The sequence below is a fragment of the Leptidea sinapis genome, chromosome 5 (assembly GCF_905404315.1).
Source record: "Leptidea sinapis chromosome 5, ilLepSina1.1, whole genome shotgun sequence".
Classification (NCBI taxonomy): domain Eukaryota; kingdom Metazoa; phylum Arthropoda; class Insecta; order Lepidoptera; family Pieridae; genus Leptidea; species Leptidea sinapis.
The window spans coordinates 11,711,074-11,728,383 of NC_066269.1; the positions used below are offsets into that span (position 1 = coordinate 11,711,074).

General features: G+C 36.6%; 1 protein-coding gene across 1 annotated transcript in view; it reads right to left on the reverse strand.

Annotated features, from left to right (window-relative positions):
- The window catches only part of LOC126964469 (uncharacterized), a 31,912-nt gene that overhangs the window by 2,504 nt on the left and 12,098 nt on the right, over positions 1 to 17,310 (reverse strand). Inside the window, exons 7-13 of the mRNA XM_050807591.1 lie at positions 15,420 to 15,609; positions 14,227 to 14,255; positions 10,911 to 10,953; positions 8,034 to 8,132; positions 6,886 to 7,016; positions 5,199 to 5,298; positions 1,508 to 1,638 (exon numbers count right to left, since the gene is read on the reverse strand). Coding sequence (XP_050663548.1) covers positions 1,508 to 1,638; positions 5,199 to 5,298; positions 6,886 to 7,016; positions 8,034 to 8,132; positions 10,911 to 10,953; positions 14,227 to 14,255; positions 15,420 to 15,609 — 723 coding nt within the window. The remainder of the gene's footprint in view (positions 1 to 1,507; positions 1,639 to 5,198; positions 5,299 to 6,885; positions 7,017 to 8,033; positions 8,133 to 10,910; positions 10,954 to 14,226; positions 14,256 to 15,419; positions 15,610 to 17,310) is intronic.

Consider the following 17,310-nt stretch of genomic DNA (forward strand, 5'->3'; position numbering starts at 1 on the left):
AAGCACTACTGTGTTTCGGTTTGAAGGGCGCCGTAGCTAGTGAAATTACTGGGTGAATGAGACTTCACCCCTTATGTCTCAAGGTGACGAGGGCAATTGTAGTGCCACTCAGAATTTTTGGGTTTTTCAAGAATCCTGAGCGGGCAGGGCGTATCAATTACCATCAGCTGAATGTCTCCTGCTTGCCTCGTTCCTTATTCTCATAAAAAATAGAATGGTATATACTATATCATAAAATTAACGTGACTTATGAAAGCTAGAACTCCTTGGATCCTTCTATAACCTATTTTAGCCCTCGACTGCTACAAAATGGCCGACGTCGCTTAGCCGTTTTTTTTAGGTGTTTGCAATTATAGAGATCTCATAAAACTTATCGCCTACCATACCTAGTGGGTCGCGGGGTTGGTCGCCCTTCCTTAAAATTTGGCGGAAGAAATGAAAGCTGGTCCGTATGTTATACTAGTGGCCGTGAGCAGCCTGTGGTGGCTGATCGATCACTTTACCTTTATTTATTAAAAGTTTGTAAAGGTGTAAGGTTAATAAAAATTTATTGAAGTAGGCGTTACTTTGCGGAAATCCATAATTATATAAATGATTTGAGTTTTCTTTAGTGTTAAGTCCGCCAATATTTGTCTTTAAGCAATTCGACACGTGTTTCGCCTCTACACGAGGCATCCCCAGGACGTATTGTCTCGCCAAAATCTGGCACAAGACTCGTGAAAGAAAACTCAAATCATTTATATATTTAAGGTTAAAAGTTATCTTTTATCTTATGATACCAAATAAAAGTATAAGACAAAAAAGTAAATTACAAGGCGTAGCAAGAATAACGAAAAGAACGAAATGGAAATGAGCAGGACTTACAACAAGAAGATATAACAATAGCTGGAGTAGTATAGTCACATCATGGTATCCTAGAAGAGGCAGATCTACCACCAGGTGGATCAACGAGTTACAAGGAGTAGTCTGAACCCGATCAACAACCGACAAAATATTGTGAAAGAAAAAGGGGGAGGCCTTCGCCCAGCAGTGGGATGAAATATAAACAAGAATTTAAATTAGACTAACAGTTTTGTATAATTTAAAGTTGTTTTGCTTAAATAAATATAGGGTGATGGTTGCAACTATTTGAGTCAAAATAGTTTTTTTCCCACCTCAATGAAAAGTTGTCTTTTTGTCCCTGGTACAAGGGACAAATATGGCCGATTCTCTCCCGGAAAGACTTTTGTCCCTCGTACCAGGGTCTAAAAGCTAGCTTTTCATCCAGGTGGGTAAGAAAGTCGTAAACGCACCACGTGAGATAAGTAGGACATTGCCACCAGCGATTGTTACCCTCGCCTTCGGCTCGGGAGTCAATATTCCGCGGGTGAGAATGACCTACTATTCTCCCTAGGTGCGTAATATACTGTTTTGAGGTTCCTTTAAATAAACTGGTAGAAGTATTTTAATGTTGTCATTGATTGTACCATTTAATGGCCTAAATTTGGTTTCATTCAACACACGATACCTTTTTCTTTTTGAGATCAGGGTCCGGCAGCACCTCGATCTGCTGGTTTATATAGTCCATGATGTCTTTCTCCACGTGGTGCACGATGAACTCCCCGCTGGTGGTGGACATCTGTCTACCGGCCACCGTGCCTGCAACGTATCCACGATGAGCCAGGACAATACCAGCTCCTTATAATGGGATCATGTGATATTAGTATGAGATACTACATAACAACTGGAGAGTGGGATGCAAAACAGACATACAGACTAAATAAAGATTTTTATTATGAACATAATGGACGAGACAAGCAGGGCGTTCAGCTGATGGGAATTGATACGCCCTACCCATTACAATGCAGTGCCGCTCAGAATTCTTAAAAAACCCAAAAATTCTGAGCGGCACTACAATTGCGCTCGTCACCTTGAGACAAGATGTTAAGTCTCATTTGCCCAGTAATTTCTCTTTCTTCTTCAGACCGAAACACAGTAATGTTTAAACATTACTGCTTCACGGCACAAATAGGCGCCGTTGTGGTACCCATAATCTAGCCGGCTTCCTGTGCAAATAAGCCGCCCATTGGTACAATGATGAAGTACCCTCCAGGGCTAAATTTCACCGGAACACCTCGGTGGCTCAACTAGTCGCCCCACCGTGGTGTCTGTAAGCTACCAAACTAGACTCCAGAGTCATGACCTTCAGAGACCATATCAACACAGCAGCAGCTGACACATTTCGAAGAATAGTATCCGTACTGCGAAACTCTCGAGACTTCCACAGTCCATTCGTAATACGCAAAGTCATCCAAAGCAAACTGGAAACTAGCACCTGTGTCTGGGACCCTTACGAAAAAAAGTACGGACTATAATTAGAAAAAGTGCAGAAGGCCTTTCTAAGATATCTGTACAAACGTTGCTATGGTTATTATCATTTCGTGTATCCAACCAAATTTCTCTTCGGTTATTTAGGTTTCAATTATGTGTCAAAGTATACGAGGAGACGTTGATGCTCCAGATCTTCATGAGCAATTGTGTCATATACTAATGTATATATGTCATAACTTCAATAATCTTCGCCCAAGAAATTATAAACTTTTCGCAGTCCCGCACCGTTTTCCGAGCCATGGCACCTTTACCGCGTTCATTGGTATCTTTCAATGCGCTTTTGGACAAGAATGCTCGATGGGATCCAATCAATGGCGGGTGGAATTCCCAAGTTTCTGTAATACTAAGGTACGCGGAGGGCATTGAAATTGTATAATTAATTCAATTATTCTTTAATATCCCATTTTTTGTTTTTTCCTTTTTGTGTTTCGTTCACGTACTGCCGTGGTAATCGGATAGTAATAAAAAAAATCAAAAAACAAATGACACGTCCGATCTGGTCACGCCACCAAATTGGTTGCGCAACCAAACGGACACCAGGCGCACTCCCTATAGAGCTGTACACATTTTGTTGGTAGCGGCGACTAGATGCGCCACCGTGGTGTCACAGTCAAATATAGTCCTTAAGGCTAGGGTTGCTATGGATGCGAATTCTGACGAATATTTGTTCTGACGAGTACGTCCGAAATACTCGTCAGAACGAGGCGTTTACACTGTGCACGTTTTCTGTTATTCTGATAGTCTGTTCGTTTCTGCCGTCCAGCGAAGATGGACGAATTTGATGAATTTGAATTGACATCGATAAAGAAGGTCTTACTTTCGTTGATATTCCCGAGGTGAACTTTGAGTCCCTACACAATGTGCCAGTTTCACGGAGATATAATCACTACGGAAGAAGCGCCAATGAGACTTGAGAAAACTTGAAAAATTATTTTGTTAGTCCAACAGGTGAAATTCCGTTTCAATACTGTAATAATCTATAGCTCTACAAGTCATGTTCTTGATAGATAAAATGTAAACATTAATTCTAATTGCTCATGTACCTAAATAATGTAAACCCCACATCAAAATAAAAAATTGTACTTACTGCTAGTGTTGAGTTCTGGACAAATTTCTCCCATTTTTGCCGAGAAATATCTCTGTTGTGATAACTTTTGTCTCTCATATCGCACAAACACCTGTTCTCATACACGAGACTCATCAATTTATCGTTATCCATGGTGGAAACCAAATCGCTCGCAATTCGCAGACGCAGGTCGTGCGAAAAAATCAAACTCGTTTGAACGCTCGAGTGGTTCTGACGACATCGTGCATGTTCTGACGCGTTCGTCGTTGCCAGTGTAAACACTGTCATTGGATACCAGGCGTTTGTTTCTTCTGACCAATCCGTCAGAACTCGTCAGAACTCGCATCCATAGTAACCCTAGCCTAAGGAAGGTAATTCATTTAGACGCACAAACTACATTTATTTAAAATGTATTGAATACAGCTTACAAGAATTATTCTTATAACGAAATATAATAAATTTAAAATATATAGAAAAAAAATACAATAAAAACTGAACTATTTCTTACAAACAACTATATGCTAGCCATTTTTTAACACAATACTAATTGTATTTTGCCAAACTATGATTCAATGTCTCATTGTATTATTTTATGAGGACTGATAAATGAGAGGATGTGGGAGGACTATGGTGTGAAGGTTTAAAAGTCCATTGTGATGTTATCTTATGAAAAATATTAAAATATAAAACACTAAACCTAAACACATAGTCAGATTTGGTACAGCTGGACCATGGGGCGGTCCGGTGGGAGCCTCATACGATTGATGGAAAATGCGATTTTGTGCGATGGACGATGCGACCTTCCATCGAATATGCTCCGTTACCAGACCGCGTCCGCTGGTTTATCCGTACCAAATCCGATCATGTGTTTGGGCTATAAGTGTTTCTTCGACATAAGATATCTTCATGTAATTGTCCAATTATCAACAGAACTGGGACAGTAAAATGTTTAGGTGTCATGTTAGATAATAAATTAACTTTTGAACCACACATTCTTCTTTTAACTACACGAATTCGTAAACTGATAGCCTTATTTTAAAATATTCATCATTCTGCAGATCCTAAGCTTATGAAGATTATTTACCGTGCCTTGTGCGAATCTCTAGTTTCTTACTGTATTGACACTTGGGGAGGTGCTGCAAGAACTCAGCTGGTAACAGTAGAAAGAGCTCAAAGAGCCTCAGAGGGGACATTTTACCACTTACCACCACTTTAGAAAAAAAATTATACTACAAACTTCAATATCATTTTTGAAGACCTATCCATAGATACACGTTTGGGTTTGATGGAAAAAAAATTACGTTTCAGTTCTAAGTATGGGGTGGGGTTCTAAGTAAGTATGAACCCCCAAAATTTATTGTTTTTTTTTCTATTTTTGTGTGAAAATCTTAATGCGGTTCACATACCAAGTTTCAACAGTATAGCTCTTATAGTTTCAGAAAAAACCCTGACAATAAAGTCTAATAAAAATAGTTATTGAAGGAAACCATCCACTTGACAAGCGCAGCCGCCTTTAATATACAGTCTAATAAAATTAGAACCATGAACGCAGCTTTTGAGTTTGGCTAATCCTATTTTACACAAATTGGCGAAAACCTTTTGTCTACCACTATTGTTACTACTACTGTCTCATTTTTTCCAAGTACTAAACTGCAAAGTAATATTTATAACTATTCCATTCATACAAAATTTCTATTCGTTCTTCAGACTACTAAAGTAGCTACTACGTAGATACGATAGATATATAGCTCTAGCCTCTAACCAAGATCATAGTTGGCGGACTTGAACCGGTCTACAATGTGGGCTATCTCCATGAATGTCTTCTCTAGGTCTTCGCGTCTCTCTTCCCGGTCTTTGTACAACTGTAATGAGGGAAAAGGATCAGAGATTGGAATGGTGAAACAATCAATCCTCTAGATTGATAGTTTGAGAAGTAAGGCATTATAGGTCTTATACAGGGTGTCCCAAAGTTATGGGACATGAAGGGAAAGTACCTTAAATATCGTAGATAGGGTATTTTACTGAAAGAAGACTTTATCTTATTTTTAAAAGTTAATAATTCTGCATTCAAAGATTTTCTAAAAATTAGGTACTTGCGTCGTCTGGGACTCGAACCGACTTAAATGTAAAAAAAACACCCTACTTTTACGATGCCTTGTATATAGATATAGATACGTAGACTTGTAAAGATTTAGATTTAAAGAGGTGAAAATAAGTAGTAAAATTTTACGAGTTGTTAGTTGGGATTCATTGAATTGGTCGACTTATAAAAGATTAAGTTTTTGAATTATGAAGGTTTTGGGACTTTAGGGAATTTCGACGGGGTTTCGACGCAAAGCTGGCGTTTTAGTGTAGGTATATTTTTATTTTACATTTCTTTCATGTTTACATGCATCATCAGAATTATCACAAGAGCGTTGCGGGTCTTTTTTGTCATTGATATTTTTTTTTATGGAATAGGAGGACAAACGAGCGTACGGGTCACCTGGTGTTAAGTGATCACCGCCGCCCACATTCTCTTGCAACACCAGAGGAATCACAAGAGCGTTGCCGGCCTTTAAGGAAGGTGTACGCGTTTTTTTTGAAGGTACCCATGTCCTATCGTCCCGGAAACACCGCACAAGGAAGCTCATTCCACAGCTTTGTAGTACGAGGGAGTAAGCTCCTTGAAAACCGCACTGTGGAGGACCGCCACACATCCAGATGATGGGGATGATATCCTAACTTGTGGCGTGTCGTGACTTGTAGAGATTTAGATTTAAAGAGGTGAAAATATGTAGTAAAATTTTACGAGTTGTGAAGGTAAGATATGTGACAAAATTGTTAATTGGGAATCATTGATTTCTTCGACTTATAGAAGATTAAGTTTTTGAATCATGAAGGTTTTGGGGCATGAGGTTTATTTTACATTTCTTCCATGTTTACATGCATAGTCAGAATTATCAAGAGCGTTGCGGTTTTTTTAAAGGAATCTTTATAATGTCCTCTTGAAAACACCGCACAAGAAAGGTCTGTCCATAGTATTTTATTACTTAGAATGTTCATTATCAGCCATCATAGGCCCAAGTGATGAGGATTATTTCTGGCATATATTTTTTTTGTGAAAATCAGGGACGAGACGAACAGGACGTTCAGCTGATGGTAATTGAAACGCCTTGCCCATTACAACGCAGTGCCGCTCAAGGTTATTGAAAACCCCAAAAATTCTGAGTGGCACCACAATTGCGCTCGTCACTTAGAGATATTAGACAAGAAGTCTCATTTTCCCAGAAATTTCACTAGCTACGGCGCCCTTCATTTAATAATGCTTACACATTACTGCTTAACGGCAGAAATAGGCCCCATTGTGGTACCCATAATCTAGCCGGCATCCGGTGCAAAGGAGCCCATTGGTATAGTTGGGTAGCGCGTTCAATGGCTGTAATAAGATAATCATTGTAAAGGTATACATTGTTCACAAACTGCTGGACATCAAACGCAGCTTCAGATTCAGCCGGTTTCTCTTCTTCATTGTCTGCTTCAGGCTCTTCATCTCTTTTCTCCTCGTCTTCAACTTCTGCTTCTACAATCTTAGGCTCACCTTGATATAGAATTCAAATAAGGATTTTTATAACGAAACGTTAATTTAAATTACAAACAATGACTAATGTAGTGTACTGACATCTAGTCTTAACAGAGTATGTGCTAACTATCATTGTCACTGTTATGACATCGGCAGTGACATTAACCATGTGACGTTGAGTGCTATATAACGAATGCACAGTACAGCGAAAGGCCAGTTCTAATAGGCTATTGGTTGAGTGCGGACGTGTCCGGGTGTAGTGCTACATAGTAAAGATTAGTTGTTACACTCGTGAGCAAATGAGGAACATTACAACTAAGAATCAAAATATGATATTATCTATGTTTTATATTCTCGTGCTGTTTCATCTATTGTAACTACATCCAAAATATTTTTTATTGGAATCTGTCTATGTTGACATGGGTTCCGGGGACAGAAAGATGGACAGTGGAACTCGTATACCGCACAAGCACGTAACGCGGTGAATGTTTTAAAAAGGGTTACGGCTTAGATGTTGTCAATTTCTTCGAAGAGTCGGTTCAGGAAATGTGTTGCAGCAAGTTTGGGCGATTAGAATAAAAAAAAAGATTTAAAAAGATCTAGCTGCTTACAAGAAGTTTGAATGGATTCTGTTGATTTCTGCAAACTTAATAGAGGCTCAGAACCTTTACTTAGGAAGAGCGTGGACGAATTAGGTGCCCGCGCCCAGCTTCAACTTATATCGTGACTCAATACTGCTGATTAAGTTGGATTAGTAATTAGATCAGCATTAATGCTTACATGACTTGGGTATAACAGTGCGTAGACACACACTTTTTTACAAGTTTTCTCGAAAACATTTAAACTGTTTCTAGAGAAAACAAGACTTGGTATATGATATCTGCCAAACCTACTTATAGCCCGTGAGATTGTATCAGATTTACGCTCGACCCATTTAGCAACTCAAATAATTAATGAATGCTAATGGCCTTTGCTGTCTACTCCGTGAAGTATTAGTTAAGTTAATAAATAATATTATAAAGTTATGTATGTAACCAAATATCTCATAAGGCAGTTCATTGTCGTCTTCATCGGTCACAATTATTTCAACGTCCCTCACGCTCTTCTCTGCTTTCTCCGGTTTGGGTTTCACATCTGTGTACACAGACTCGTTAATATATTTAATACTCTTTACAATGGAACAAAGAACTATGGTTATGTAAATAAGAACTTATAAACGAGTGATGCTTGTAGCGCCTGGTCGACCTGCTAGTAATAAACCGTTGTATTTGTTTGATGTGATAACTAATTAAGATATGATATGATATAATCATGACCATCATGTTTACGAAGCATTTTTGTAAACAAACATTGAATTCAAGCTCTAAGGGTTCATGCATCCAATATACGATAATTTATATTTACACTAGCTGCCCGGGCAGACTGTTCTGTCAAAAGTACCTGACATCCACAGTTCATCTGTTTGTAAATCGAATCTAGTTTATTCCTTCCTAGTAAATTCCTTAATTAGTTTAAATTATTTTAAAACTCTTAATATACCCATAACATGATTATTCACGTCTATTTATCCAAATATTTATTTTCTCTGTCTTTTTCTTTTATAATATTACATTACCGAAAGCTAGATTTAAAAATGCTATTATTATTGTATTTTAAAAAGTTATTCATTATTGCTGCGTACACACCTTCGTGGAGTAGCAGCCTACTTTGTATTAAATTGATAGTTATTTGTTAATTATTTATTTATTGTAATACTGTTGTGTGTAGCTATTAAATTAATAAATTAAAGTAATTAGTAAAAATTAAATAAATATAATGCTATTTCCGAGTGATCCCATTATTTATATCTCAACAAAAAGCGACGATTACATACAAATAAGTATCGTAGACTGCAATACTTTTAAAACTTGATGATACTCATACTAACTAATGCTTTCCCGGCCGGTTCCCTGCATTTGGAACTTGTAATGTGTAAGAAAATATTCATTTAAATTAAATGGGCCATAATGATCGATATTAAATGCACAATGTATTTAATATACTTCATTGGATAAGGATTAATGCTGTATTGCGTAAAATCACATCGTAAATAATCCATTATTTCTCGTAAAAAGTTAAAGATTAAAGATGGTTATTGTGGGTTATGCCTAAGAGATCGACATAATATGTCATTTTTGTAGACCTTTTTAAGGTGTACAATAATGTAGTACATGATTTCGATCTATTTCATAGGGTTTAGTCAACGTTTGCAATGTAAGCGCAAAAAATGTATTCATTGACGAAATCATATTAGAAACCTCTAAAATTGTCACCCCTTATTCACAACGGTCCGCTAACTTAAAACAGCCGCTTAGGAGTGTTTTTTCTCTTTCTGACTTAAGTCAATAGAAGAAGACAGAGTGAGAATTAGCAGTGCTTTAAGTTAGCAGACTATTATGAATAAGGGGGTCAGTGTTTCCCTACTATGTTATGCATATATTATACATATAACCTTCCTATTGAATATATGTATCTATTAAAAAAAACCGCATCAAAATCCATTGCGTAGTTTGATCTAAGCATACTTAGGGACAGACAGCGTGAAGCGACTTTGTTTTATACTATGTACTGATATATATACAGTACAGTTTATCTTTATTACTTTTCATGACATGTTTGATATTGAAAACGCTTTTTAATTATGAAAATGATTTATTTATTGGATGCAGTACCTTACAAAATAATTTAATATTACAGCTATTGTAAAAAACTCATTTACTTATTTTTTTTTATAAAAATAAGCGACGAGACGAACAGGACGTTCAGCTGATGGTAATTGATACGCCCTGCCCAATACAATGCAGTGCCACTCAGGATTCTTGAAAAACCCCAAAAATTCTGTGCGGCACTACAACTGCGCTCGTTACCTTGAGATGTAAGATGTTAAGTCTCATTTGCCCAGTAATTTCACTAGCTACGGCGCCCTTCAGACCGAAACACAGTTATGCTTACACATTACTGCTTCACGGCAGAAATAGGCGCCGTTGTGGTACCCATAATCTAGCCGGCATCCTGTGCAAAAGAGCCTCCCACTGGTATTATTATTATTATTACTTAAAAGAGTAGCCGTTCTTCTTACGAGCTTCTACTAATTCCGAACATATGGTAGATTCAGTAATTTAAATGAAATATTTATAATGACAATTCAAAAGCGTAGTTTAAGCCTATTCGAATAAAACTTTATTAGGTAAGTAAACTTACTTGACTTTGACTTAAGTCAAAGTACCTACAAAAATTTTCCTTACAGGAGCGTACTAGCCTACAGCTAGCTGGATGCCGGCATCGTCCCATATCAAATACGTTGCGCTACTGTACGGAAAATTGTTATACTGTGACTTATGAAGCCAAAGTCAAATGAACATTATTCAAATAATTAAGGCTATAAATATTGCCATATCACGGTAGAGTGGCCATATCATAACACGTGTACAGGCGTCACAAACATTTCCCCTACATCGCCTTAAGTGTAAACAAGCCACAGCTTATCCCAGTGGTTCCCAACCTTTTATATGCCAGGGACCTTCGATTTCTTAATTGATCGCAGGGACCACAATGTACAAGAAAAATAAACTGACTCAATTAAAAAAAAACTTTAATCAAAAACTAGAATATAAAAATAGAAATAAATATTTATTTTTTGCAAAAAATCATATAAATTTTAAATCAATGTGATTTTTGAGCTCGCGTCATCTCCACAAGTTTAGTAATTCTCAACAGACAAATACCATAATACTCATAGCCACGCAAGCAAATTATCGATTCCTTGCTTTGTTTTTAATCACTAACAAAACAGAAAACCCTTGCTCGCATAAATAGGTAGTAAGGAAAATCATTAATTAATAAATAAGCCTTATACCAATACTCCTTACATACCTTCTTTAGCAACCCTGGTACTGCTCAGATCGCGCATCTTCTCCTGGAACAAGAGTACAAAAATAACCTAAAGAAAGAAACAAAACATGAATTAAAAACGTAACAACAGCTATGATACTTGTATATAAGGAATAATTCATTATTAATATTACTATGACATTTTAAACTAAGTTATTTTTAAATATTATTGCCTACTTACTACTACTTTTAAATACTATCTAATAATAAAACATTGACCATAACCCATCGAAAAGTATGTAGAATATAGAAAAACGCTCTACATAGCTTTTGCCGACTACAAGAAAGCTTTCGACTCTATAACTCAAAATACACAAACAAAATATAAACTCAAAGTACATAAATATTATCAAAAACATATATGTTAATTGTACTATTAGAGTCAGGCTAGATAAAGTAGGCAGCAGGATTAGCATCAAACGAGGAGTCAGACAAGGGGACCCTTTATGACCCAAACTATATATAGCTGTCCTACAAAATGTAATCGAAGACTTACCGTGGTCTAAGCAAGGAATTAATGTGAATGGGAAATATCTAAGCCACCTACGCTTTGCAGATAATATCGTCGTATTCTCTGATAGTCCATATAAGCTCAACACAATTATTAACGAACTTCAGACTGCTAGTGTTCATGTAGGCCTGGAAATGAACTTAGAAAAAACAAAAATCATGACAAACAGCGAGATCATGACGCCAGTACTGGGTAAGGAAGTGCCACTCGAGTACGTAGAGAGTTACACTTACCTTGGAATACAAATTTCATTTAGAAAAGACCGAAACATAGAGGAAACAGATAGGAGAGTAGCTATTACATGGAGAAAATACCGGGCACAAAAGGAGATTCTCAAATCGCAATTACCAATTAAATTGTAAAGGATTATTCTAGACACAAAAATTCTACCCTGTCTAACCTATGGCTGCCAAACGTGGATGGACATAAAATACAGACAACTCAGAGGGCAATGGAAAGAAGCTTTTTAAATATAAAACTGAGAGATAGAGTAAGAAACATAATAATTCGGAAAATAAGCAAGGTAGAGGATGCTCTACACTTCGCTCAAAGTCTCAAATGGAAATGGGCTGGCCATGTTGAGATACGGTGACAATCGATGGATAATTTACACAACAAAATTGAAAGGACCGAAAGGTGTGAGAAGTAGAGGTCGCCCGGGCGCCCGGTGGCAAGACGAGATTGTATCCAACGCAGGGAGAGACTTGATGACCATTGCTCAAGATAGAGAAAAATTGAATTCTTTGGGGGCTTTTATCCTGAGGGGGTACACATTAGAAGGAGATTATATTGCATTAGTAGTAGACTTATTAAAGTTAATTAGTGATATTATTATACAATATCAAACTTAGTAATTTTGTGTAACTTTTTATGTAACTATTGTGGACTTAAATAAAGCTATTTTATTATTATTATTATAATAAAAGCCTTTATGAACAATCTTTGTTTTATATATTTCCACTAGCGGACCCGAGAGACGATGTCCTGTACACACGTCTTAATTCGAAAATTGCAAACTTTTGTGAATAATATAATATTGACACATTTTTACACAAATTATCTTGCCCCAAACTAGGCATAGCCTGTTCTATGGTTACAGGACAATGATATATGTAATACAATATACTTACTTAAGCATACATAAATACATATAAACATCCATCACATAAATAATTGCACCTACCGGGATCCGAACACGGGCCCTCAGCTTAGTAGTCAGGGTCAAAAACCTTTCGGCTATATGGGTCGTCAATGAGTGTGTGAATGACAATAAGTGTTAAAATTCTTGACCGTTTAGGTTGAATACTAACACTAACATAAACATGGTAGAAAAACTATATATAGATTGATTGAGAATCTAAGCCATTCTCGAATTCACTGGAACACACAAAAAAAATCATCAAAATCGGTCCAGCCGTGTAGGTTGAGTTCGCTTACATACACATGGCAGAAGAAGAAAGAATTATATATAGACTGAATTGAGAATTTACGCACACAAAAAGTTAATGGAATTTGGTCCAGCCATTTAGAATGTAGCTCAATTGTGAATCTAAACCATTCTCGAAACCACCAGAAGACACAGAAAATTTCATTAAAATAAGCATTTTGGCAGGCGTTATAGGTATATATAAACATGAATGGCTAAATGACAAAATCCTGACATTAAATAAAGATAAAACCAGTTACGTTAGCTATTCTCTAAAGAATACAATTCCACTCATGAGTCATGTGTGACTTCTGACGACTTCTACTGTCGATGTCCTAAACTACAGAAATCAGAGGCCGTTAAGTATCCTGATATGATGGTACATAACAAATAACATTTTCAATGCCATATTAGAACCTATCTAAACGAGTAGGAAAATTAATTCTTATTATTAAAAATTTAAGAAACTAAACAATTTGTTATTTTTTAAAGTGATAACCCTCACTTGTGGGGGATTATTTACACAAATTAAATGGTTCCCGCATCGTTCATAAATTTATTTTTCAAATTTAATTTGTGTAATTAATCCCAGAAGTGAAGGTGTAAAAAAAAAATTAAAAAAAAAATTGTTTAAATTTGAAAGAGCGACATCGTAAGTCAATTTTATAATAAGCAAATATTGGGGTTGAGCAGGTTATCATATAACTGTATAGTAAATCCTGTAGATGAAGCCACAACCTGAGAGTTGAACAAGACATACAAGATATATTGAGATGGTAAATGGACTATTTATTTGAATACTACTATTAACATTATAGTCCTGCAAGGAATAAGCAATAATTTATTATTTACTTTTATGCACAGTTATGAATACAGCGAGACATCCTGGATAACGTCGATTATTGAGATGGAATGATGGAATATGGACTTACGACGATAACTGCAAACTAACTAATATATAAGGGATCGACCGCAGGAATTCAACCAAACTACTTATTTTGTAAATTTATAATTTTATATTATGAGGTGTCTTTTCATATTATCTTTATATTCTATTCTCCCATTCCGACTATTGTTTGAAAATGTTCAAAGATTATTTAACAATGCTTGTTATTTGTTTTATCTAATGCACTTCTTCTCCTTCTATACATACTCTAAGAGAATTCTCACACCCTTCCGTGCCAGCAATATGATATAAATGATAACGAAATTGTATCTGCTGATATTAAGGTATACTTAGAGTAATTTTTGTTGCAAAAAAAACAGAAAGTGCATAAGTATAAGTATTAGTATTAAAAAACAACTACTATATTATAAAACTAATATAAAAAAAAAACTAAACCGAAAATAATCAAACTAACTTCAATTTCGGCACTCGGATGAGCTGCCCCTGCAAAACACACAATTATAATTATATAAAAACAACTTAAAACTTAACTACACAATTAGCACGCAAATTCAGGCCGAATTAAAAAAAAAGATCAGCTCAACTGGAGATGGACAGGTGAATGAAGTGAAGCACCCTGGACAAGTGAAGCATATTGGTGACAGAATTGTACCCCAGATATGGTAAAAGAAGTAGAGACCGACAGCTTATACGATGGGATGACGAACTCAAGGCAAAGGTTGGTTCGAATTGGAGAAGAGTTGACAAGGATAGGGTTCAATGGTAACTTTTAGATGAGGTCTTTCTCAAGAGGCACCTTGAACTTAGACATATACTGTAATCAAAAGTTCAGAATAAGGGGCCAATGTGTTATAATCTTATATTTTTAAACGAATAAAATAATCTGAAAAAATAATCTTGAAATAAAAAAATTATTATCTGAATCTAGGAATCGGCTCCAACGATTTTAATAAAATTTAGTATACAGGTCATTTTGGGGGCGAGAGCTAGGTTTCAATTAAAAAAAAATAGTTTTATCCGTGTTTTGATGAGAAACAGCTACAATAACATTAGGAATACAAAGGTAAATTTCGCCACTATATACAAGAGTATAATAGCTCAGACGGAACATTGGCTGAACCGGAAAGCAGAAGACCCCGGTTCGAATCCAGATGTCCTATTAGTTGTTTTTTTGTTCAAGTTGTGTACATTTTTAAAAATCCGAGCAAGGCTCGGTTTCCGGATATTTATTATAATTTACAATAGGTGCTTAGCCTTTTATTTCATTTGCCGGAATGCCTTAACGCAGTGAACTTGCATGTTTCGCTCCAGGCACAACTAATCTATACCTTCCTTCCACGGTACCTGTTTGCAAGATGATCCAACAATTACTGAACTTTTAAATTGCGCTAGTTCTATCGTTCTGAAAACATTGTTCAAAGAAGGTAATTCCTAACGCTCCTTTGATTCCTCTGGTATTGCAATGGGGATCACTTAACATACGTAGACCTGTACGTTTGTTTGTTTACTGACTTTCCGTTCCGTTCCGTTTCCGTTCCGTTTGTTTGTTTACTGATTTTCCGTTCCCTCATTCTTCATTAAAGTTCTAAGAGCTTTAGAAACCTGTTCAATGCTAAGCTACACTACAAGTATTCAACTGTTTATAACCTTTCCGTTCTCTCATATAGTTCTCCCTCTCTATTTGTCCAGCTCGCTCAACTGAAGGCGACCTCTCAATGTGGCCTATCACCGGCATGTTCAGTTTCTCGCTTAATCTTGAGGTCCGTGGCACCGAGTCATTGATGACCACCAACCTTTGAAGGTCCTCGTTGTCTTGCCAGAACTCATCAATCGATTCCTGTTGTTTGTGATTCAGTTCAGAGCTAAGGTATATTTTGTATATGTTGTATGCACAATTAACCGATATAAATATAATATTTGATCCTGTTTTGTTTCTTATTATTACGGGTTAATAGTTCTGCTGCTAAATAAAAAGTGTAATAGATAAAGCTTAATTTGGAGAAAGAGAGAAATACCTGGAAGACTCGATAAAACATATTTTCCCAGAGATAAGACTTGTTTTAGCTCCCAGAAACCCAAATCCGTAGTAAATTTCATCAAAATAATAAGAGTTGATCGAGAAGGTACGATAATTAGCTGATTACAAAATGTGACACTACGTTCTATATGTTTCAATTTCTGTTAATATACTTATATTAAGGCACCTATTAATATTTCGCTGAACGAAACGTGGAGGGGATACCTGAGCATGGGTAAAAAATATATACACACCGGCACAATTAGCGGAACACAAAAAAAGCAGGATTTTAAAATCTTTTACTTGAGGAACTGGCCAGTTATGATATTTTTTTAATTTATTGTCAAATTTGAAAATAGAAAATTAGATGATATACACTTTTTTCATTAATTTGTTTTATTTTCCCGAACAATACGTTTTGTCAACTTGTTCGAGTAATAACTACGTAATTGTTATTTTTTTGAAAAATTGCACTTAATGGTTTTTTATAAATTTGTTATTCTATAGGCAATTTTGTTTATTAAAAGCTCTTTATTATGCCTGACTTAACATCACTGGAAATCATTAGGGCTGATGAAATGAGAAGAAATGGCCATACCTACAGATCGATTGCCTCAAGGCTTCGTCAACCAGTATCAACGATTCATCGCAGCATCCAGCGGTACAGATCGTCTAATTCTCTTGTGAGGAGGAGGGGTCAAGGTAGAAAAAGATGTACATCGAGGCGAGATGACAGTTTTTTACAACTTGTAGTTCGTGGGAATACGCGATTAACGGCTGTACAAGCTCGAAATGAACTGGAAGACGTTCGAGGAGTACGAGTAAGTGAGCGTACAGTTCGCAGGAGATTTGAAGAAGTTGGTTTAGGGTCGTATATACCTGCCAAAAGCCCAAAACTTGAGAGACGTCACCGCGTAAACCGATTAAGCTATCATATAAGCAAGAACATCGTCATTGGGATTTGAACGAATGGCAGCAGGTTCTCTTTACTGATCAGTGCAGAGTTCTTTTAAAACAGATCGATGGGAGACAGCGAATATGGAGACGCAAAGGAGAACGCCACATACAGTCTAATTTTGAACACACAGTGGCTTATGGTGGCGGCTCGATTATGGTTTGGGGAGGGATATGGTTGGGAGCTCGCACGGAGTTAGTGATAGTCACAGGAGGGACCATGACAGCAGATCGATACATCAAGACATTTTAGAAGAACATGTTCTACCATTTGCCCCATTTATTGGTGACGACTTTATTCTAATGAAAGATAATGCTCGTGCTCATAGTGCACAATCGGTACAGGCATATCTGAGCCACGTAGGTATACCGGTGATGCAGTGGCCAGCAAATTCCCCCGATATGAATCCGATAGAGCATGTCTGGGACTTGCTAAAAAGAAGGGTTAAATCCAGAATGCCACCCCCCAACAATCTGAATGAACTTGGAAACGCATTACTTGAGGAGTGGGAGCGGTTGCCTCAAGAAATCATCTATAACATAATCTGTAGCATGCCCAAACGAATG